The 23,366-nt window shown below is 30.2% G+C and overlaps 3 protein-coding genes across 4 annotated transcripts; 1 reads left to right on the forward strand and 2 right to left on the reverse strand.

Annotated features, from left to right (window-relative positions):
* Window positions 1-1,406: 1,406 nt before the first annotated feature.
* Window positions 1,407-4,909, forward strand: LOC110658800 (adagio protein 3). 2 transcript variants are annotated; one of them, XM_021816565.2, is made up of 3 exons: window positions 1,407-1,858; window positions 3,059-3,168; window positions 3,322-4,909. In XM_021816565.2, exons 1-3 carry the CDS (start codon window positions 1,557-1,559, stop codon window positions 4,653-4,655), a joined length of 1,746 nt encoding a protein of 581 aa, XP_021672257.2. In that variant the 5' UTR covers window positions 1,407-1,556; the 3' UTR covers window positions 4,656-4,909. The 2 variants fall into 2 exon arrangements, with proteins under 2 accessions (XP_021672257.2, XP_021672247.2); XM_021816555.2 differs by having other exon boundaries at window positions 1,408-1,858; window positions 3,059-4,909.
* A 2,684-nt stretch (window positions 4,910-7,593) lies between these two features.
* Window positions 7,594-11,091, reverse strand: LOC110658795 (receptor-like protein EIX2). The gene is made up of 2 exons (XM_021816544.2): window positions 7,974-11,091; window positions 7,594-7,845 (listed from the first exon to the last, which is right to left on the reverse strand). Exon 1 carries the CDS (start codon window positions 10,967-10,969, stop codon window positions 8,003-8,005), a length of 2,967 nt encoding a protein of 988 aa, XP_021672236.2. The 5' UTR covers window positions 10,970-11,091; the 3' UTR covers window positions 7,594-7,845; window positions 7,974-8,002.
* Window positions 11,092-15,173: 4,082 nt separating this feature from the next.
* LOC110658786 (receptor-like protein EIX2) lies at window positions 15,174-18,178 on the reverse strand. Its single transcript, XM_021816534.2, has one exon. It carries the CDS (start codon window positions 18,095-18,097, stop codon window positions 15,347-15,349), a length of 2,751 nt encoding a protein of 916 aa, XP_021672226.2. The 5' UTR covers window positions 18,098-18,178; the 3' UTR covers window positions 15,174-15,346.
* Window positions 18,179-23,366: the final 5,188 nt, after the last annotated feature.

Raw genomic sequence — 23,366 nt, forward strand, 5'->3', positions numbered from 1 at the left:
TAATTAATTTAATTAAATTTTTTATTTTAAAAAATATATTATTTAATTTTATAATTTATTTTTATTAAATTATTTAATTCATTCATTAAATTTTTATTAGTCAAAAAATTTTAATATTGGTAAAAAATTTTTAATATCAATTAAAATTTTACCACTTAAATAAAATTAATTAGTTAATTTATGCATTTTAAAAAACACATTAATCTCCATAATTTAATTTTATTAACTTTTTAATCTCTTATATTATTTTTTATATCTAAACTATTATGATCATTTCCTTTTTATTTTTTTTTCTTAATTTCTTTTATTTCTTTTTTTTTTTATATTTTTTTTCCCTCCCTTCATTCACACTTTCTCTTCCCCATTCTCATCTTTTGATAAAACTTAATATAAACAGTATGTAAAAAAAATTAACCAATTCCCTTACATCTCCAATACATCTCCAAGCAATCAAGAAAATAATATAAAAAAATTATTTTTCGACAAAAAAATTATATTCAAAGGATTGAATGAAAAATATTTAAACAATTTAAAAAAAGTGAAAACTTATATTTAGTAGAAAATTTTCAATTTTAGCTATATTATTTTTAAATATATAGATTAATTAATTAATTTTATTAAAATATAAAAATTAATTAATTATTTACATTAAAATAGATAAACTAAATAATAGTTTAATAGATATTGATTAACATAAAATTTAACGAAAAGGCTATATAATTTAATAGAAGTAAAATATAAAAACTAGATAATGATTTTCCTAAATTTCATTTCATCCAAAGTAATTTATGTTATATGGATTATTAATTTTTTATTTTGAAATTTTAATTTATAAATCTCAAGAATTAGATCATTTGAAAAAATAAATATACTTTTCATCTTATTAATTTAGTTGTATTTTTGAAATTAAACTAAAAAAATTAATTTTCTTTTACAAAATTTTAATACCAATTTAAACAATTGCTTTTAACTAAAAAAAAACTTAATATGAAAAAATAAAACAGAATGAAATTTTAAAGGGAGTGAAATTAGTGTGAAATTTTTATTATATTATATTTTATATACAAATGCCCACAAAAGAATTATTTTATCATAGAACAAATAAAATAATAAAAAAATTATCATAAACCTTTCGTGAATTTAAATTTGATTTATTTTTTTAAATGTGATTGATTTACATAAATATATAATGAATTTGATCCACATAATAATGAAATTATTTTATTTAAAAATATTAAAATATAATTACTTATCAAGAATATTTTTGAGAAATTTATTATCAAAATTATTATTTATCAATTTTTAAAATTCTATTTAACAAATGGACGGAGGGGCATTTTTGCAATTAAAGCAAAAAAACCAGAGCATTCTCCAAGTTCGTTTTCAACACAAAATATCTTCAGAGGCAGAGCACAAAGACGCCACACTGAGTCCGCATGCCCGTTTGCCTTCTCTCTCTCTCTCTCTCTCTCTCTCTCTCTCTCACGCACAACGCGCGCACTCAGAGACTCGCTAGAGGGAGAAACTTTTGGCCGAGTTGAGAGAGAAACACAGACATGTCGAACCATGAACAAGAAGAGGATGAGGAGGAGCTTCAAAGCTCTGGCAAAAGGCTAAAATGCACCAAAGCAGAAGAAGAAGAAGAAGATTATGATGATGATGATGATGGAGAAGAGGAATTGGAAGAAGAAGGGCAAAGCAAGCTTCCATTGGATGCAGGACTCTTCTTCTATCCAACTACGCCAACGTCTATCGTCGTTTCCGATGCTCTCGAGCCCGATTTTCCCATCATTTATGTCAACAAAGTCTTCGAGATTTTCACTGGCTACCGCGCTGATGAGGCCCTCGGTCGAAACTGGTATTTTTTTCAATTTTTTCTTTTTCTTAGTGATTAGTTTCTCTCTCTCTCTCTCTCTCTCTCTCTTTTGCCCTCCCCTATTTCGTTTTCTGAGAACTTGGAGGAAAATGATGGTGATGTGAGTGGAATCGTGTGTTGGATAGTTAGGTTGAAGCTGGCTGAAACCGGTAATTGTTTCGATTTGGTAAGGAAAATGAAGAACTCTATATGCTTTTATCTTTGTTCTGTTTGAAGCCGAGAAAATGGAGGAAAATTGAACGGGGAATTTTGTGGTAGATTAAGCTTGAAGATGGGTAAAATGGTTTAGATTTTTTTTTTTATTATTGTAATTCTGAATTTCGAGGGTAATTTCTGGAATTGGGTTTATGATATTGTCGATTGTGATCAGGCAACTTGGTCGTGTTGTATTGTCTTTCATAAAGGAAAACAACTGATGGGCATTTTCGCAATAATGAGCGATTGGTCTAGAACGACAAGTCGTGTTATAACACGTTATCGTTAATTCGTTTTTCGGTAGGTTTTCCATAAAAAAAACGAGTAGTTGGTGGCAGACGGCATGTTGTTCTCGACTACACGAGTACAAGGCCTGTAATTCCTGCCTTTTGTGTTATTTGGAAATTGCATGTATTAAACGAAGACGTATTAAACGACTTGTCTTTAATGTGATATCTGACATGACGCATACTACATGTAGAAATTAGTAACTTTTATTTTCTAGTTTATAAAAGACTTGAGTGAAAGGAAAAATTACTTGGAAGAAAGCAGATTGTTTTGATTTGGTGGTGTAAGATTGGTTACAACAGCAATGGTAGCAGTTGGGGATGGTAGTGATGGAATGGAAACTGCAAAAGCTTTATTCTATGCTTTTCCTTCCTAGGAGGTGTAGGCGACAATAATAACATCTTGGAAATTATACTTGTTTTGAGAATTCAAATCAATATATATAAAATTGCAACAACTTCAGCCTCTCTCTCTGTCTCTCTCTCTCTCTCTCTCTCTCTCTCTCTCTCTCTCACACACACACACACACACACACACACACACACACACACATACACACATGTAGCTTCTTACAGCTATATGATTTCATTCTATACTTTTTGTAATTCATCATGCTTAGTATTCCTGTCGAATTATTTATTTTGAGAATTCTATGTTGTAGAGGACATATTAACCATTTTGTGGAAAATTTTTTTCCAGTCGGTTCTTACAATATAGGGATCCTCGTGCTCAAAGACGGCATCCATTAGTTGATCCTGGTGTTGTTTCTGAAATTAGAAGATGTCTTGAGGAAGGTTTTGAATTCCAAGGTGAGCTTCTCAATTTTCGAAAGGATGGTACTCCATTGGTAAACAGGTTAAGACTTGCACCTATACATGATGATGATGGGACTGTCACACACATAATTGGTATTCAAGAGTTTTCAGAAGCAAAAATAGATCTGAATCGTGTATCTTATCCAGTTTTCAAAGGGACTTGCCATCAGCAGTGTGATCAATCAGCTAAACTTTCTCACTTGAGTGGACAATCACCATTTAATCATCATCAAGAAATATGTGGGTTACTTCAATTATCTGATGAAGTATTGGCTCACAACATTTTATCACGCTTGACACCAAGGGATGTTGCATCTATCGGGTCTGTATGCAGAAGGATTCGCCAATTGACAAAAAATGAGCATGTGAGGAAGATGGTATGCCAAAATGCATGGGGAAGAGAAGTCACTGGTGCACTGGAGCTGATGACTAAGAAGTTAGGTTGGGGACGTCTGGCTAGGGAATTGACCACTCTTGAGGCTGTGTGCTGGAGGAAATTGACAGTTGGAGGAGCAGTTGAGCCTTCTCGTTGTAATTTCAGTGCGTGTGCAGCAGGGAATAGACTAGTTTTGTTTGGAGGGGAGGGAGTTGATATGCAGCCAATGGATGATACATTTGTTCTTAATCTTGATGCTGCAAATCCAGAGTGGCAGCGGGTGAGTGTAAAATCATCTCCACCTGGGCGCTGGGGCCACACTCTCTCCTGCCTCAATGGTTCGTGGTTGGTGGTATTTGGAGGATGTGGAAGGGAAGGGTTGCTCAATGATGTTTTTGTTCTGGACTTGGACGCCAAACAGCCAACATGGAAGGAAGTTTCTGGTGGAGCTCCACCCCTTCCTCGATCTTGGCATAGCTCTTGCACAATAGAAGGTTCCAAACTGGTTGTCTCAGGTGGATGTACAGATGCTGGGGTACTTCTGAGTGACACTTACCTGTTGGATCTCACTACAGAGAAGCCAATGTGGAGAGAGATTCCAACTTCTTGGGCTCCTCCATCTCGATTAGGACATTCACTCTCGGTTTATGGTCGTACAAAAATTCTAATGTTTGGTGGCCTTGCCAAGAGTGGACACTTGCGATTGAGATCAGGTGAGGCCTACACCATTGATTTAGAGGATGAAGAGCCTCAGTGGAGGCAACTAGATTGTAATTCATTCACTGGCATCGGCAGCCAAAGTTCAGTGGTTCCTCCTCCAAGACTTGATCATGTTGCTGTCACCATGCCTTGTGGGAGGATTATAATCTTTGGTGGTTCAATTGCTGGCCTGCATTCTCCTTCTCAGCCTTTCCTGTTGGATCCTTCTGAGGAGAAACCATCATGGGGGATTCTCAATGTTCCTGGCCAGCCACCTAAATATGCCTGGGGCCACAGCACATGTGTGGTTGGAGGAACAAGGGTCCTGGTATTGGGTGGGCACACTGGGGAGGAATGGATACTAAATGAATTGTATGAATTGTGCTTAGCTAGCAGGCAGGACTGAGAGCCATAGTTTAACACGAAGCTGGTCACATGATGAGCATACACAGTTTTAGCGCCAACTGCTTCAGCAAGCTTTGCTTTATGGGCTGTGCCATTTGAGGTTTTTCTTTATTTTTTTTTTCTCCCTAATTGATCACTTCTTCCTGTAGTGCGACATGCTTCTCATGTGATATATATTTTGTTCATAGTACTATGCCTATGAGGATTAGGTTTCTCTGTTTATGTAAACTTTGCACAATAAAGTATGAATTTGTATGTTCTGCTTGCTATTGCACACATATTATTTAAGCTAAAAGATGAGGATTTCAATGTCGTTAACTTCTCACACTCTTAGTGTTTTACTATTAACTTCCATAATCTTTCCCTACAACATTAGGAAACTTCGGGTTTATTATATAGTTTTATTGCCTAATTACCATCTTTATTTGGAAGTTTGTTGGGTATCTAATTTAGCAATTGAGCATTGGTTGAACTACATACAAAACTTTATTTGTCCTATATTTTGTGCAGAACAAAATCTTTTCTTGGTCGCTGATGATTCAATTAATAAGTATTTTTAGAACTATGCTTAAGACCCTTGCTTTGTAGATTTAATTGGATATCAGCTTCATTATTAAAATTCAGAGGTGATCACCTAAATAAGCTTCATTGTTATCTTTCGTCCTTTGGCAATGAAAAATGTTTCTATAAGTATTTATCGGTTTGCCATGCGTTGACAAAATTTTGAATCTCTCTTTTTCCTCTGTTCTGCTGATTGAAAGGATTTAAATGGTTCTCTCTCTCTATCTTGATTTTAACTAGGGGTTGCGGCAGAATTCCTAACCATGGACCTTTTCACCTGCATGTCTGACTGGAACTTTGCCTCTGGCATTCAGCTCCTCTCTTTAACCCAAATTCAACGAATAACAAATTTAGAACTTGTGATATGGGCATTTCTGTATCTTCTTTCTTCAGTAGCCAAAAGAGAAAGAAGAAAAGAAAACCACTAAAAACCGAGTGTCACTGAATCACACATTTGGCTCAACGAGTTTTCATAATGGCTTAAATACATCAATGTTTAAGTTTGCCCAGGGTTCTCATGCATGAACAATGAGTATGCATTCCCTTCAAATTTTGTTTATAGGAGAAATTCCATGCGGTTGATTTGCCTTTACACTAACAGCTTATTGTAGAATCTGTCAATTGAAAAGGTGCTCCATGAGACCTTTAATTACAAAATGCTACAACCTCCGAATAAATCCAGCTGCGAAATCCATTCCCAAGCCAATGTTGAACCAAAACATTTCAAGGCCATCTTTCCACGGATGCTCAACTTTCTCATGACCTTTAGGCAATGCATCTTCTGGGCAACTTTCCAACTGAGGTCTGCAGAGTCCACTATTGCCGATGTAGATGGATTTGTCATCCAGAGTTTGGAGTGCGTTTCCAGAAGGAATTAGGACACAAGTTCAAGTGACTTAAAAAAGTTTAAATCAGCAATGCTGGTTGAAATAGACCAAAACAAATTATTTACGGTGTCTTTGGATGGAGAGAGGGAAAGTTTTATAAAGTAAAGTAAGGTGGGGAAGGTTTTATAAAGTAGAGTAAGGTAAGATAAGGGAAGGTAAGGAAGGTTTTACAAAGTAGAGTAAGGTAAGATAAGGAAAGTTAAGGTGACAAAATCTTCTCAACCATCTAATTTAGTGGGTTGAAAAAGTGAGAATTTTGAAGGATTAGAAACCTTCAAAAATCTTATCTTCTTTAAAATACTTTCCTCTCAAAACTCATCATTAAAACTCATCTTTCACTTCCAAAAACTTCCTCCTAAACAAGTTGTTAAGAGATTTTAATTTGTCAATATTCCAAGGGATATGCTCATCTAATTTGTTTCTATATAAATTCAAGTTCTCTAGACTTGAAAGATCCGTAATTTCCTTAGGAATCTCTCTATAAAAATTATTTCCTGAAAGGTCAATAAAATAGAGAAATCGAAGTGTACTGATATTTAAGCTGTATTCCATTGACATAAACCACAGTGTTCTTCTTTTAACTTATATGAAGATGTTCAAAAGCACTTACAGGGCGAGGATAACTGTAATAGTCCCGAAGTCCTGTGTCTTTACAGCCATTGCTGTAAAATTGCCGAAACAAGTAGGAAGGGTTCCGTTCACCATGTTGTTTGCCAAGTTCAATGTGCGAAGAGAAGCCAGGTAGCAAAGCTGCAGAGGAATCTCACCTTCAATCCTATTGGAGTGAACATCGAGTATTATCAATGACATTGGCGTAGTTTTTCCTTGCATATCATTACTTTGTAAATGTAGTGACGCAAGACTGCTCAATGAACCCAAAGACTTTGGAATATGGCCACTCTGAATATTATTTGATAGATCAATCGTCCATTAAATCGCTCAAATAGCACAAACATCGGGGAAGACTTCCTGACAGCTGATTTTTGGATAGATGAAGAATTTCTAATGAGTAAATCCTGGATAAAGAAGCTGGAATGGTACAATTCAAATAGTTGTTGGAAAGAATAATAACTTAAATCTTGGCATAATTTTGCTGATCGTCTGGGGAATCTGTCCCCGGAGCAAGCTGCTGGGGATATCCGATATACTTGCATCACAAATGAAAATGGGTAATTGGGCTCTCAAACTTTTTGGATTTGCCTAAGCTCGATTTGGATGATGTCCAAACCCACACCGAGTTTGATCAGGTCTAGTAAAAAGCATGTAAAATAGAAATATGCCTCAACGATTTCACATGACTTTTCTTTGGTTGGGTTGAAAAAGGACTAGCCAAAACCAACAGAACATAGCAAAAGCCAAGTTAAGTATTCTACAACTTCTAATGTATTTTTTTGTCCTCTAAATATTTTCATATTTTTATTTTGAACCCTATACTTTTATATAGATTTTAACATATATCAACATAACTTCCTAAAATTAAGGAAGACTCAGTAGATCAGAAATCTGCTGTAAACTTTTGATAATGTATTTAGTGTCTCAAGCATAACTTACATTAACAGAATAGGTACAAGCTAGCAAATTAATATATACATTTAGCCACATATTGCAGAGATAGATAAAGAGAATATTCATCTAAATTCAGAAATTTTCATCTGAAATCATAGCATAACCTTCCTTCCTATGAATTTGAGTTGAGCTTCATTTGGGCTTTTGTTCAATTTTTGCCATCTTTTTTACAACGTCCTACAATAAACAATTGCCACCATGAAGTATTAACAAAAAACATAAATTACGATTATGTTTATGTTTTGTATTTCAAGGAGTGGAGAGAGAGAGAGAGAGAGAGAGAGAGAGAGAGAGAGAGAACGAACCTTCTCATGCTTGCACTCCAAATTTGTCTCTATGGAACTTTCTCTGTAACTATTCCCTCAAGCTTTTTGTAGATTCTGTCGATTGATTGGAAGTAGGCATTTCTCCAAGAAACTTTGAAATACAAAATGCTACAAACTCCCCAAAATCCAACTGCGGAACCCATTCCTAAGCCTTGGTAAAACCAAAGCATGTCAATCTCAGATTCTATTCTCTCAGCATGGTCATGTCCTTGAGGCAGTTGATTTTTTGGGCAACTTTTCAGTGGATGTCCGCAGAGTCCATTGTTGCCAATGTAGATGGATTTATCATCCAAAGTTTGGAGTTGATTCCCCAAAGGAATGCGGCCAGATAAATTATTGAATGACAAGTTCAAGTGACTTAAGAAGTTTAAATCAGAAATGCTGGTTGGAATAGAGCCACAAAGTTCATTTCTGGACAAATCAAGAGATTCTAGCAATTTCAAGTTACCAATGTTCAATGGTATATGCCCTGTCAAATTATTTCCAGACAAATTCAAGTTTTGTAGCTTTAAAAGACTCATTATCCCCTTTGGAATCTCTCCCACAAGATTATTTCCTGAAAGATCAATGGAAAAGAGATACTGAAGCGAACTGGTATATTCAAGTTCCATTCCTTTTATATAAGCCAAAAGATTCTCATCGTAAGCTACAGATTGAGATCCAGGAATGTAGGAACTATATGCAAGGAAATGATAGTTCCGATAATCTCCTATCTCATCCACAATCATCCCAGTAAAATTGTCAAAACAATTAGGAATATTTCCAATCATGTTGTTGTTTGCCAGGTTTAGAATGCGAAGAGAAGCAAGGCTGCAGAGTTGTGGAGGAATCTCACCATCAAACTTATTGGAATGAACATCGAGTACTCTCAACGAAGATAGGTTTTCACCAAGCCATTGAGGAATAAAACCAGCAAAAGCGTTCAAACTGAGATCAACAGTCCTCAAACATTTGAGCTTACTTAATGACCTAGGAAATTTTCCTTGGAAACTATTGTTTTGAAGATGCAAGGACAAGAGCTGCTGCATAAAGCCGAAAGAAAATGGAATATGGCCACTGAGATTGTTATTTGCCAAATCTACCACTTTCAAATCCTGCAACTTTTTCCAACATCTAGGAAGTCTTCCTGATAGATGATTTGCTGAGAGATCCAGAATAGCTAAATTCTTTAACTCACAAACAGAAACCGGAATGGTCCCTCTCAAATGGTTGGTGGAGATAACAAAAGATTCCAAATGTGGCATCATTGTTCCAATTTTTTTGGGGACTTGGCCACAAAGCAAGTTGTCGGAGATATCTAAATCAGCTGTATCAGAAGGAAAAGGTGTTAAAGGACCATCAAATTTGTTGGAATCCAAATATATGGACCTATGACGATAAAGATCACCGAAACGTAATTTTCTCAACTTGGGCAATTTTTTGGTAATCTGATTGTGAGATAGATCCAAACGGATGATACTTGAAGAAATATTTTCAAACCAAGCAGGGATCCTATCTGAGATGCTTGCATTTGACATCATTAAGAACTCAATATTCATCTGCGTTTTGAGCCATTGTGGAAAGTTGGGTCCCAGTTTGCAGGATGACAATCCAATCCATACAAGTTGGAATGGAGGTGCCCATGTGGGGTCAACATCAAAAACTAAGGAATTCCCTTCCATATGCAATTCAGTTAAGGAGGTGAGATTTGAGAAGTGAAGTTCGGAGACGATCCCTTTCAGTGAATTGCCAGCAACATCTAGCATTTCAAGGTTGGAAAGCTGTCCAAGACTTTGAGGAATACTGCCGTTCAGGTAATTACCCTTGAGAAACAATTTTCTTAAACTAGAAAGTCTTCCGATTGATGCTGTGATTGGACCGTTGAGGTAGTTATTAGAAATATCTAGGCTTTCTAAATGCTGAAATTGTCCCAATTGATCTGGAAGGCTACCTCTAAATTTGTTAAATGCAACATTCAAGCTCTTTAAGCTACTTTTAATGCATCTAGATGGACTGGCAATTAAAGGTCCAAAAACCTCACCACTGAAATGGTTGTTTGCCAAGTTGAGATCCTGCAAATTGCATAGATTACTCAACTTTTCTGGAACTTCACCCTCTAGATGATTATAAGATAAATCAAGGACTACAACCAGACTATAATTGCCCATCTCACGTGGAATGGGACCTTGGAACGCATTTGAACTTAGATCAAGACGCTGAATTTTGCTAATATTGAACAGCCACTGTGGGATGGGGGAGCTGAAGTAGTTAAAGCTAAGATCGAGAACGTCAAGAGAAGTGAAATTGACATGCAGGAAGTGAGAAATTTTGAGAATGTGACAACTGGACAAATGTAATTCTACTAGAGCTGGAAGCATGTTTATTGAGTGTAACCAATTTTCTGGGTTAGAAAGGATCACTCCAGACAACTCTAAGTATTTCAAAGATGAAAGAGATTGCACAAAGTCGAGATTCTCAACTGTCAAATCTTGATTCCAAGTACTGAGATCAAGAGATTGCAAGTTGGAAAGGTTTCCAAGATGATGGGGAACCTTTCCCATGAAGCCTGAATAAGAAAGGTTCAGATAATTCAAGTTTTCTAGGGAACCTAGAAATCTTGGAATTTCAATGCCAAAGAAATTGTTCAGGCTTAGATCCAAATAACTGAGGTACGTCAAATTAAGTAAAGAAGGATTGATCTCACCTCCCAAGTAGCCATATTCGAATCGAAGGTCAAGCTTGAAGACATGGCCAGTTTTATTGCTGCAAGCAACACCCTTCCACGCACAGCAGTCTTGAGACATTTCTGCATCCCAGGAGGACAATAAGTTCAAAGGGTCAGTGAGGCCTCGCTTGAACTCAAGAAGTGCATCTCTCTCACTTTCAATACATAATGGACTTGAATAAGCTCCACTGCAACTGCAAGTGTATAAAACAGTTTCAACTAAAATAAGCAAGAGAAGAAGCATTTCAAGAATTGTAGTGAATGTTTTCATGGGTTTTCCTTTTTCCAATTCATGCAATCAATTATTATGGATTTTATTCCACTTTAACGATAACATAGCTGCATGTCAGTCACTCTGTCCCCACTCGGCTTCAATTTTTCTTCTTCTTTGTTTTCTTTTTTCTTTTTTCTACTGCGTAACTTTTGGTTTTATGGATTAAAAATATATATCATAAAGGCTCCTAGACAGGATCAAGGCTGCTCTCAACTAATAATTTGAATAAATTTCTACTGTGTAGTTGTAATTAACTTAAATTTGTGAAAAATAATTTATATATAAAAATATTTTTTATTTTATTATAATATTATTAATATAATATGTGTCTCTCTCTATATATATATATATAAAGTGTTTTTACACTTTGATAAGAGTATTAAGTTCAAAAATTATTTTTTTTTAAAAAGAAAATATTTTTTAAAAATAATTTATTTTTTTATAAAAAATATTTTTTATTAATTTATTTTTTAAGTGCCGTCAATATTAAAAAATTCCACGGAAACAAATGAGCCAAACATCGTAAAACAAGTCACAATATCTACGCTGCGTTTCCTGCAAGTTGCCAGCTCTTCATCTTTTTGACGAATTCTTTTAGTGATTCGCTTTCTTTCAGATTATGACATTGTTTTCTGCTAATCAATAGCCCGCGATTTGCGCGGAACTTTTTAGGTGTTAGAAATTTTTAAAAAATATAAATAAAAATTATAATCTTTCAAATCACTTAAAATTTTAAATAAATTATAAAAAAATTACTTAAAATATATACTCTATCATCACTTAAAAATAAATTTATTTTTCACATAAATTAAAAAATATAATTAATATTATTAAATAATATATTTTTTTAATTTTTCATAATTAATAAAATTTACTAGTAAATTAATAGAAAGCTAACAAATAACTTTCTCATTCAAAAAGAAAATGTCCCATAATTTGAGACAAATAAAAAAAATAATGTCTAGACTTAACCACTAAATGGATTTCGATCTCGATTCTAATTTTGATTAGATTGAGTTCAAATCTAATAGTTTAGATTTTTTTTTTCAGATTTTTTAATTTTTTAAACAAAGGAAGGTTGTTTCCCTGTAAAAGTTCAGCTTGATTTCAATTTAATTTCGGTCCAATCCCATTTTAATTTGAATCCAAGACATATTCGATTGGTTCTGATTTTGAATCGACTTTTGATTGAGTCTAAGTAAGTTCATCTCCACGAAATGAAACAGTAAATTTTAATAAAAAAAAATTAGTGTTGCAAAAAATTTAGTAAGTAAATATAATGTTACTTAAAAAAATTGGTAATTTTATATCTTTAATGAACTTTATATATAGTTTTCTCAAGTTCTTTAATTACACCTACTTTCTTGTAGGGGTGAGCAATCGGTTCAAACCGAATCGAACCGAATCAAATTAAATTATAAAAATCGAACCGTCAATTTTAGAAATCGAACCGAACAGAAATTGGTGAAAAATCGAACGTTTTATTTCGGTTCGGTTCGGTTTAAACCTATCGGTTTGATTTTTGATTAATTTTTAATTTAGGCTTGATTTTCAAGTTATTTGGTCTAATTTTAACTTTGATTTGAACCTAATAACCATTAATCAATGAAATTAAACAATTAATATATATAAAATTAAATATAATTCATAAATTTTCTATAAAAATAAATTAATTCAAAAATCAATTCGGTTCGATTTGACTATATAAATCACTATTCAGTTCGGTTCGGTTTAACGTATTTTTTCTCTTTAAAACCGAACCGAACCGAAATAACTGAATTTTTTATAAATTAAAACTGAATCGAACCGATTTAATTTTAAAATCGAACCGATTAAACCGAATTGACTCGATTCGATTCGATTTTTCAGTTTAAACCGAATTCTGCTCAGCCCTACTGAAAGAAATAATAATTGTTAAATCTAAATAACGAAGAAGCATACATAAAAGAAGTTGTGGCTAAATAATTTAAATGATTCAGAAATAGCACTATTTTTAATATACATGAAATAATTAAATTATAACTACAATAAAAAAATAATATTATATTTCTTTTCTTTTGATTATAAATTTAAATTTTATTATTTTTTTAAAGAGAATAATATTTAAACGATGAGAAAAACTACAATTGAGGATCTGTAAATTGAAGAATTAGGAAAATAATAAAGCTTTGAAACATAATTGTGATGCAACTGTTTTAATTCTATAATATTATTTAATATATTAATAAATTTTTTATTTGATTATCTATTGAAATTATTTTTTTTATTTTATATTTATACACATTTACCAAAGAATTTATTTAAAACATTTAATTAAAATATTCATTAATTAGATTATAAATTAATATTTAATTAATATAAAATCAATTCAATCAAAATTATCAAATCTACTATATAAAATCAATAACCTTCCTTAATAGCTACTAAATCATGGCATCTTTTAAGAAAAGGATAGCCTACTAATTAATGGACCTTTGATAAACATCAAATTAATTATTTTATTAAATAGTAGGTATTTAATTATTTTATTTCCTTTTAACTAGTTTACTCAACATTATTAAAAGAAATTAATTTCATAATTACTTTCAGCTTATTTATTAGTGCCACAAAGTATTTGATAATTGTATTTTTCTTATATCATATTACATGTATTTTAATTTATTTTTTAATATCAAATAATAATCGTGTAAAATAATTATTTTAGCTTTAGAATTATATATATTTATATATATAGGAAAATAGTGTATTATGAGATTGAGATGGTAATCGGCTGACTGTTTCTTCTCAAGACTTTTTGGTCATGGAGTGCACCGGCCATTGCAAGCAATTTGATACTTTACGCTGCTGCGTTTCTTGCAAGTTGGCAGGTCTTTCTTCATCTTTTTGACTTCTTAATGTTCTGTTGCTCCCCGTATTATTTGGTTAGCAATATCTCTTATCACTTTTTAAAAGTTGTTTTGTTTAAAATTATTTATTATTTTATAAAAATTAAAATATATTAATTAATTTTTTCACTCCATAAAAAAATTTTTATTTAAGCATTTCATAAATAAAAAAAAATTAAAAGAGTATTTGATTTAACTCGTAAATCAATCAAATCTACTTATAAGTAAAAAGTCGTAAATAGTTTAACGTTTAATTTGACTTATAAATTAAAAAAAAATATTTAAAATAAATCAAAAATTATAAATAAAAATATTTTACTTATGACTTATCTATTTATTTTAAAATTATTTTTTAATCAAATAAAAAATTATATTATCTTGATAATTTTTAAAAATATTATCATTATTTTCATTTTAATAACTATAATACTTAATTATATATTTTTTATAATTTTAATAAATTAAATTATTTTTAACTACTTTTTAATCAAATATTTAAATTATTTAAAAATTATTTTTAAATAAATTTATTAAATAATTAGTTATTTATTTTTATTTTCATTCATAAGTTAAAAAATGTAATTTAAGTGAAAAGTAAAAGCGAGCAAATCAAAATGAAGCAAGAAGGTGGACAAATCTTTATTATTAGGCCATCACTTTGACTATTGACTATTTGTTTGTACTTATGCAATTGCATTAATTTCTGCTTGTTTGATTCTATTCCTTTTCCTTTATTTCATTTTACGAAAATTTTTAATTCATGGGAATGCAACAAGATGATTTTAGTTCTATATAATACATCAATTAAGCACTAACCATGATGAATGTGAAGCTTTAATTATTTTATCTACTTAAAAATTGATCAATTATATATTATAAAAATGAATTTTCTCCTGTTCACTTTTTTTTTGCAACCCTTTACAAAAATAATGAAAATTAATCGTTGTCTTTTAACATTTTTGTATTTACAAGAATAGAGATTTCTTCTTCCTTTTACTTTTAGCAATATTAAAGCATCCATGGATCCAAATATCTTATCCAACTCATTTGATATAGAGACTTAATTATTGTTGTATTATCATACAAGTGTGACTACTGAAAATTTGAGTTCATATGAAAATGTACTTGATAATTATTTAATTAAATATTTATATATAAATTAATATATTTTTTATGCACACTTTAATTGATTTTGTGTATATTTTGAGATAAATATTTAATCTGATAATTATTAAGTTAATTCTTATATAAATTCAAATTGATATTAGATATACTCTTATCGTATTCGCTCTTTAGTCTTAATACACAAATTCCTATGTCTCATAATGAGGACTCTCTAATTCTTTCAATCACAACAGCTCTCTTTTACAGTGAAAGAAAACCTTTTGCTAATCAACAACTACACACTTGACAACTAACATGACGGCCAAATTTTCTATAATTATTGCTAAAATACCTGGAGAGCCACTGTCACTAAAGATCCACTCCTTTAAAATCGTTTCCAGTGTAACTTCCTCCGCAATTGATTTGCCTTTATCGCAATAATGACCCAAAGCTTATTGCAGATTTTGTCAGCAAAGCCAAAGTATGCAAGCCTCCAAGAGTCCTTGAAATACAAAATGCTACACACTCCCACAAATCCCGAAGTGAATCCCATTCCCAATCCACAAAAGAACCAAAGCTTTTCAGTCTCATCTTTGGTAGTCTTCTCAACTTTTTCAAAACCCTTATGTGGTTCTTCTTCTGTGCACTTCTTTAGTGGGAATCCACAAAGTCCATCATTTCCAATGTAAATGGATTTGTCATCCAGAGTCTGGATTTGGTTCCCTGATGGAATATGGCCAGATAAATTATTGAATGACAAATTCAAGTGACTCAAAAAGTTCAAATCAGTGATGCTGGAAGGAATAGACCCAGAAAGCACATTTCTAGACAAATCAAGAGATTCTAACAACTTCATGTTGCCAATATTAGAAGGGATATGCCCCTCTAAATAGTTTCCAGACAAATTCAGGTTCTGCAGCTTTGACAGACTCATCAATTCTTCTGGAATCGTTCCGGTAAAATTATTCCCTGAAAGATCAATGGAGAAGAGAAACTGAAGTGTCTTAGTATACTCGAGTTCTGTTCCCTTTATAAAGGCTAAAGTGTGATCATCATACGCCAAATGGGGATAGTTCAGGTAAGGGTACGGATACCGGGACCAAGTCTTTTCTGATCTAGTTCCATTGAAAATCATGGCTGTGAAATTGCCAAAACAATGAGGAATGGCTCCAGTCATCGTGTTTCTTCCCAGGTCCAAAAGGCGAAGAGAAACAAGATTGCAAAGCTGCTGTGGAATCTCTCCATGGATCATATTGGAATGAAGATTGAACATCTTAAGCGAAGACAGGTTTTCACCAATCCAAGCAGGAATAGTACTTGAGAAGGAATTCCCACTAAGATCAAGAGCCCGCAAATTTGCTAGATTCTTGAGTGACACAGGGATCTCTCCTTGCAAATTGTTGTTCTCCAAGTGCAGAGATACGAGTCGCTGTAGAGAACCCATAGAAACTGGGATAGGACCACTCAAATTGTTATTTGCTAGGTCCATGACAAGTAGACCTTGCCGTTTCTGCCAGCATTCAGGAACTCCTCCTGACAGTTGATTGTTTGCAAGACCAAGAAAATTTAAGTCCTGCATCTTGCACAGATAAACAGGAATACCACCACTGAATTGATTGTTTGAGAGAAACAATAATCTCATATGTGGCATCCCGTTGTCAGTTAGTGTTTGGGGAATGTGTCCGGAAAGAAAGTTGTTGGATACATCTAGAATAGCTACATCTGAAGGAAAAGGATCTAGAGGACCCTCAAACTTGTTGGAATCCAAATATATTTCCCTGTAAAGATGGGCAGATAATTTTCTGAACTTTGGCAAGTTTTTCGTTATGTGATTATATGATAGATCCAAATCTTCGATGCTCAAAGAAATATTGTCAAACCAATCAGGAATGCTATCGGAGATGCTCGCATTGGACATGTCTATTTTGAAAAGGTTGGTCTGGGTTTTAAGCCACTGTGGAAAGTTTGGACCTATTTTGCAAGATGTAATAGAGATCCATCCAAGTTGAAAAGGAGGCACCCATATGGGGCTAATATTAAAAACTAACTGGTTCTGCGCCAGAAACAAGTGTGTCAAGCTTGTGAGATTCGAAAGGTGACGTTCAGAAACCATACCATCCAAGAAATTATCATGGAGATCCAACATTTCCAGGTTGGAAAGTTGTCCAATGCTTTCTGGAATATTACCCCTCAGGTTGCTGTGGGTGATGTATAATTCTGTCAAATTTGAAAGTTTTCCAATTGACGCAGGAAGTGCACCCTCTAGCTCATTCTCTGACAGGTCAAGCATTGTAAGCAAATTGGAATTGCCTATCTCCGCAGGAATAGAACCTTGAAAAGCACTGGAACTAAGATCAAAATACCGTATGCTGCTGATATTAAACAGCCAACGAGGAATGGTAGAACTGAAGTTGTTATCGCTAAGAACAAGAAATGTAAGAGATGTGAAATTCACGTCCAAAATAAGAGGAATATGAGAAAGGCCACAATTGGACAAACGCAACACTACTAGAGAAGGAATCATATTTATTGAGTGAAACCAGTCGCTTGCATTTGAAGCGTCTAGTCCAGACAGGTCCAAGTGTTTCAAGCGAGAAAGAGAGGGTACAAATCCGGGGTTGTCAATTGTCAAATGATTCCAACGGATATCAAGATGCTGCAAGTTTGAAAGGTTTGATAGTTGATGAGGAACCTTTCCAGCGAATTCCGCAAAACCAAGGTCTAGATATTTCAAGTTTTTCAGGGAACCAAGAAAGCTTGGAATTTCAGCATATGAGAAATTGTTCATGCTAGCATCAAAATATTCAAGATGTGTAAGATTTACTAAAGAAGGGTTGATGTCACCTCCCAAGCATGAAGAGTCGCAGAATTCCCTCTGGGGAGTATAATACATCGCCCATGACGATGGATTATGAAGGTCGAGCTTTATAACGTGGCCAGTTGTATTACTGCAGCCAACTCCCTCCCACGAGCAGCAGTCTTCTCCTTCCCATGACAACAATCTGTTTGAAAAGTCTGTGAGGCCTTGCTTGAACTTGAGAAGGGCATCTCTCTCTCTCTTGATACAGCTTGCATTTAAATCTGCTCCATTGCAACGGAGTACGAGACTCCCAATCAAAAAAAGCACGAGAAACATCTCAAGAGTAGTAGCAGAAAATCCCAAGGAAACTAAATATTAAATTGAACCTTGAAGGAGAATCAGCCATCTATGCTTTATAATGTACTCTTTTTAAGTGCTTTTAATGCTATATCAGTCAAATATCATTCAAGAATCGAAGTCACCGTGTCCCCAATTTTCTTCCCTGCTGATGAAAGCTGTTGAAAGTTGAGACTCCCTTTGTTTTTTTCCTTTTTTTCTACTGATTGATAATAATTAATCGACGTTTTTTGTTAAATTATGCCGCCAAGTTTCTTTGGCTTCATTATTAGTCAGTCACAGTGTCCTCAGTTGAGATTCCACGCCAGGACCGTTATCATCTCGTCTCATTTTTCAATTGACATTATCTTTCATGTCTAACTATAAATACTGACTTTACTAGACTCCTGGCCAACTTCCTTCTGTGATGATTGGCATCTTACCTATCTTTTCAACCATGAGAATCATGAAAACTCTAAAATTATAAAATTATTTTTTTAATAATATTTAAAATAATATTTTTTAAAAAATATTTATTTGACAAAAATTTCAATGCAAAACAGACCTTAATCACCCTTACTTAACAAGCTGGCACCTAGAAATTTCAAATTTCTTCTTTCTCATAGAATTGCTGAATAGAACACAAGCATACTTTTCCGCGCAAGTTATTATTATTATTATTATTATTATTATTATTATTATTATAAAATTTAGTTAATTAATAATAAAATAAAATAATTAATAAATAAAAATATTTATCGCTCATTTTATAAAAATGTATAGGCCTTTTTTTCATTCATATCAAATTATAATTTCCATCATTTTAAAAAATAATTAATTTACTAGCTATTTAATATGTCCATATTTAGTGTATATTTTTATTAATAAGTATACCATCAATCAATTATAATTAAAGTAATTAATATGAGTTACTTAATATTAGTAAAACGTATATTAAAAAAAATACACAAAATTGGTTACTTTTATATATTAAAGTCTCATTTATCATTCAGATTGGAGCTCTCGCTTTTTTTTAGAAAAAAATATTTTAAATATCGTTGAAAAATACATTTTAAAAATTTTATTTAATTATTTTAGCTCTTAATTTAAAAAAATAATAAAAGAATTAAAAAAGTCAAAATTGAAAGGAAAAAAATGCCAAAGGATTAGGAAAAAAAAAAAAAAACTAACCCTAAACTACAAAATTTTTTTAAAAGTGAAAAAAAAAACCCAAAAAAAAAAACAAACTAACATATCACTTATCAGTCAATAGTTCTTATTATGGTTTAATCTCTCCAATTGGTAGGCTGAGACTCTTATGTAAAAAAGTAAATAAATAAATAATTTTTTAAAAGTGAAAAAATGATGAAACAATGTCAATCCTATAAAATTGAAGAGTTTGGACTTTGAATTATACACAAAGTATTTATATGCTTTTGACTATTTAAAAAAAACTAATATTTAACTTATCAATTGATGAATTTTATTATAGTTTAATTTTTAAATCAGATCAGTTGATGAACAGATTAATAATTTTATGTAAAAAAGAATAAACAATTAAAAAAATAATTAATAAAAAAATTATCAATCCTAAAATTGAAGTATTTAGAGATCAAATACAAAATATCTATGTGATTTAATCCATTAAACAAAAAAAAAGTCAAAAAAATATATCACTTATCAATTAATAAATTTTATTATATTTTAATATCTTAAATAGAATCTATTGATGGGTGAATACTCTTATAAAAAAAAGTAAATAATTTATAAAAAATAAAGCTTATAAGAAAAAAAAGAAAAAATAAGAAAAGTGTCCAAATCTCTATTCCCATGAACACTGATTTGGAATTACATTTTAGTATATATAATGTCAGTTTTTCGAGCTTCATATTAAATTATTTTTTTAATATGGCTCAAAAGTGAAAATTCACATTAAAATTTAAGTTAAATTTAATCATTATCTCTCAACTTAAGTGATTATATTAATTACACATTTTAATTTTAATTTTTTATCATAAAAATTTTTGAACTCCAATTTGAGTAATCTCTGTGGTCTGCTACCCCAATTTAAAAGTTAATTTATAACTAAATTTCATCTATTATCCTTCAATTTAGATAGATGCATCACAATCATTTCTACAAATGGCAATTGGGCAAGTTAAAAGTGGGGATTGCTTGTCTCCGCCTCATAGGTACTTCCCACCGTGTTTCCCTACTAGAACTTTTTTTTTTTTTATATATAATATAAATTTAATTATTAAAAAATAAATTATAAATTAAAATTTTAAACATAATTTTAATAATATTAATTTTTTTACAACATTCTTTGCATGTTATTATTTTTGTTATACATACTTTTGATATAATTTTTTATATATAATATAATATTATCATAGTATTATAAATATTATATTTAATTATTTAAACTAAAACATTAATGTTAATGTAATTTTAATTAATTATATAGATAAATATTTATTAATTTTAAATTATTATATTTTTTATTGGATCATACATTTATAAAAGTTATGTATTATATATAATAATAATAATGTAATTATAAAATTAAAAATAAATAAAAATGATATAATAATAAATTTTAAAAATATAAATGAGTGAAAATGTTTAAAAATTAAAATTAATTAATAAAATTACAATTTAGCTCATTAATTGAATTTTTTTAAACTTTATTATTTTACTTCTTTAAAAAAAATTTAATTTTCTTATATTATATTTTCTTATAATTTAAAATAATACTAGTTTGCATAATGAGGTTGGATAGTTAGGTTAATGTTACAGAAAATAATTTATAAAATTAAAAAAAAACGATAATTTTTAAAATGTATTTGTAGTTTAGTGTATTATTATTTTAAATTTTCATTTTTATTATATTAATACCTAATATTTTATGTTATCATATTATTTAATATAAATAATTTTAAAACATATTTAATATACTATTTAATATATTTAATTATTTATTTATTTAATTATAGATGAAAATATAAAGGTAAATATAAATTTAATTATATATTTTTAATTAATTCATATTCATTATATAATTAGTACTCTCAAGTAGTCAAATTATTTTATCTTTTCCTTTTATATCTTTTTCTCATTTTTATTACTTTAAAAAATAAAATATAAGAACTTAAAATTAAAAATAGAGCAGCATAACTTTTCACGTAAATATATATAAAATTATAATTTGATATTCTTATCACCAAATGGTCAAAATCAACACCAAACTGAGATTGACTAATAAATTAAAAATAAAAATTATGTTCATGCACAAGAATATTAGCAAATTGTAATTAACATACATTTAAGTTAAATAGACTTTAAAAAATTAAAATATCATGCAATCACATAAAAAATATATTTTTTATATAAAAATAATAGTAATTATCTCAAATATTATAGGATGCATCAGTATTAAACATAAAAAAATAGTAAAATCAATCAATCTTAACATATACAAATACCATTGAATTTGCATTAATATTGATTTCATTTGATATTGACAATAATACAAAAATTTTAATGATCACATTCACCTGTAACTACCTCCATAAGAATAATACTTGTGGCATATAAAAGCTCAAAAAATTTAAAAACTTATAAATAGATTTTGCCCATCGGAAAAAAAATACACCTAAAAATATAACGAATAAGGAAAAATAAGTTAATTAAGGTTGAGTCTTATTGCATGAAAATAGAGTGTATAAATATAAAAGCTATCCATTATTAATATTTAAAAAAAATAGCTATAAAATTATAACAAATAAAATATTTGTGATTAGAATTTTATATATGTTGATATAAATACAAATTTTTATTTAATTAAATAGTAATTTTCAATAATAATTTTATAATTATATTAATTAAATAGTTATTTTTAATGATAATTTTATGATTTAATATTATAAGTTTGTAAATACTAGAATAGTTAAAAAGAATAAATTAATTTATGATTTAATATTATAAGTTTGTAAATACTTAGAATAGTTAAAAAGAATAAATTAATATAAGTGAGATTTAGTATTTAATGTTGTTTGTTAACTTTATTATAATAAATTAAATAATTTTTAATAAATTAATAATACTTATTAAATTAAAAATATAGAATTATAATAGAATTTTTAGTATAAATACAATTACAATTAAAATTTAAATTTATATTAATAATTATAATAATATTAAAAATTAAAGTTATTTATAAATTTAGCGATGGATAAATCGTCGTTAAAAATTATTAATAACAAATTTGTATTCAATGACTTCTTATTACTAAAAATATTAGCAATCGGTAGCTTGTCGCTAAAAATTATTAACGACGAATTTGTATAGAATAATTTTTTATCTCTAAAATTATTAGTGATAGATAAATTGTCACTAAATAATTAGTGATGACTTTGTATAAAATAATTTCTAATTGCTAAAAGTATTAGCGACAGATAAATTGTTAATAAAAGTAATTAGCAAGTAATTTTCATTAGAAGTTTATTTTATTATCAATAAATATATTCAATTGTGGCCATAGATATGTTTTTATTGGTATTTTTATAAATAATAAAAGTCATAAAAGGCATTATTTGCAAGATCAATGTTCAGTCCTGCATACATATATATTATAAATACCTATATTTTTTATTAAAATTATAATATTTAAAATCATTAATACATATAAAATAAATTATTTAATAAAAAAATAATAATATATTATTTTGCATAACAGGTTAAAGGATTTCTCCTTATTTCTGCCTTGCACAACATTGAAGTTGAAAAAATTGATTGGGAGTGGGACTAGATGAATCAGATTTAGGAATAATTGTCATCTCTAATCATCTCTCAACTTTAATTTACACTAACAAAATTCTAAATGTCAATTCAATAAATTTTTCCTTGATTTTTTTTAAATATTCATAATAAATCATAAATTATGATCATGTAATTTCTTTAAGTTTAAAATTTAAGATTTTCATTTATTTATTTTCCATTTATTTAAAATAAAAATTATATTTTTAGAAATAGTCATATATATATATATATATATATGTAACACCCCTGATTTTTATATATTATTATTGGGCTTCGTGTAGGTATCCTCAATTCGCGGAAATTCGACAGTTGTCCGGATCTGTGAATTTCCGGCCAGACAAACCAGCTACCGGAAAAGTCTCCGAATTGGATCGAAGTTTTGGCTACCCCACCATTGTCAGGCATCCCGAGCGCGTTCCCGAAGTCGGAATCGGCAAAGATAAACCCG

The sequence above is a fragment of the Hevea brasiliensis genome, chromosome 15 (genome assembly GCF_030052815.1).
Source record: "Hevea brasiliensis isolate MT/VB/25A 57/8 chromosome 15, ASM3005281v1, whole genome shotgun sequence".
Classification (NCBI taxonomy): domain Eukaryota; kingdom Viridiplantae; phylum Streptophyta; class Magnoliopsida; order Malpighiales; family Euphorbiaceae; genus Hevea; species Hevea brasiliensis.

Excerpts from the sequence above, each read along its gene's own strand:
- LOC110658800 (XM_021816555.2), top strand. The coding sequence starts at position 1,557 with ATGTCGAACCATGAACAAGAAGAGGATGAGGAGGAGCTTCAAAGCTCT. Across the intron at positions 1,859-3,058 it reads GAGGCCCTCGGTCGAAACTG|TCGGTTCTTACAATATAGGG; the intron begins GTATTTTTTTCA and ends ATTTTTTTCCAG.
- LOC110658795 (XM_021816544.2), bottom strand. The coding sequence starts at position 10,969 with ATGAAAACATTCACTACAATTCTTGAAATGCTTCTTCTCTTGCTTATT.
- LOC110658786 (XM_021816534.2), bottom strand. The coding sequence starts at position 18,097 with ATGTTTCTCGTGCTTTTTTTGATTGGGAGTCTCGTACTCCGTTGCAAT.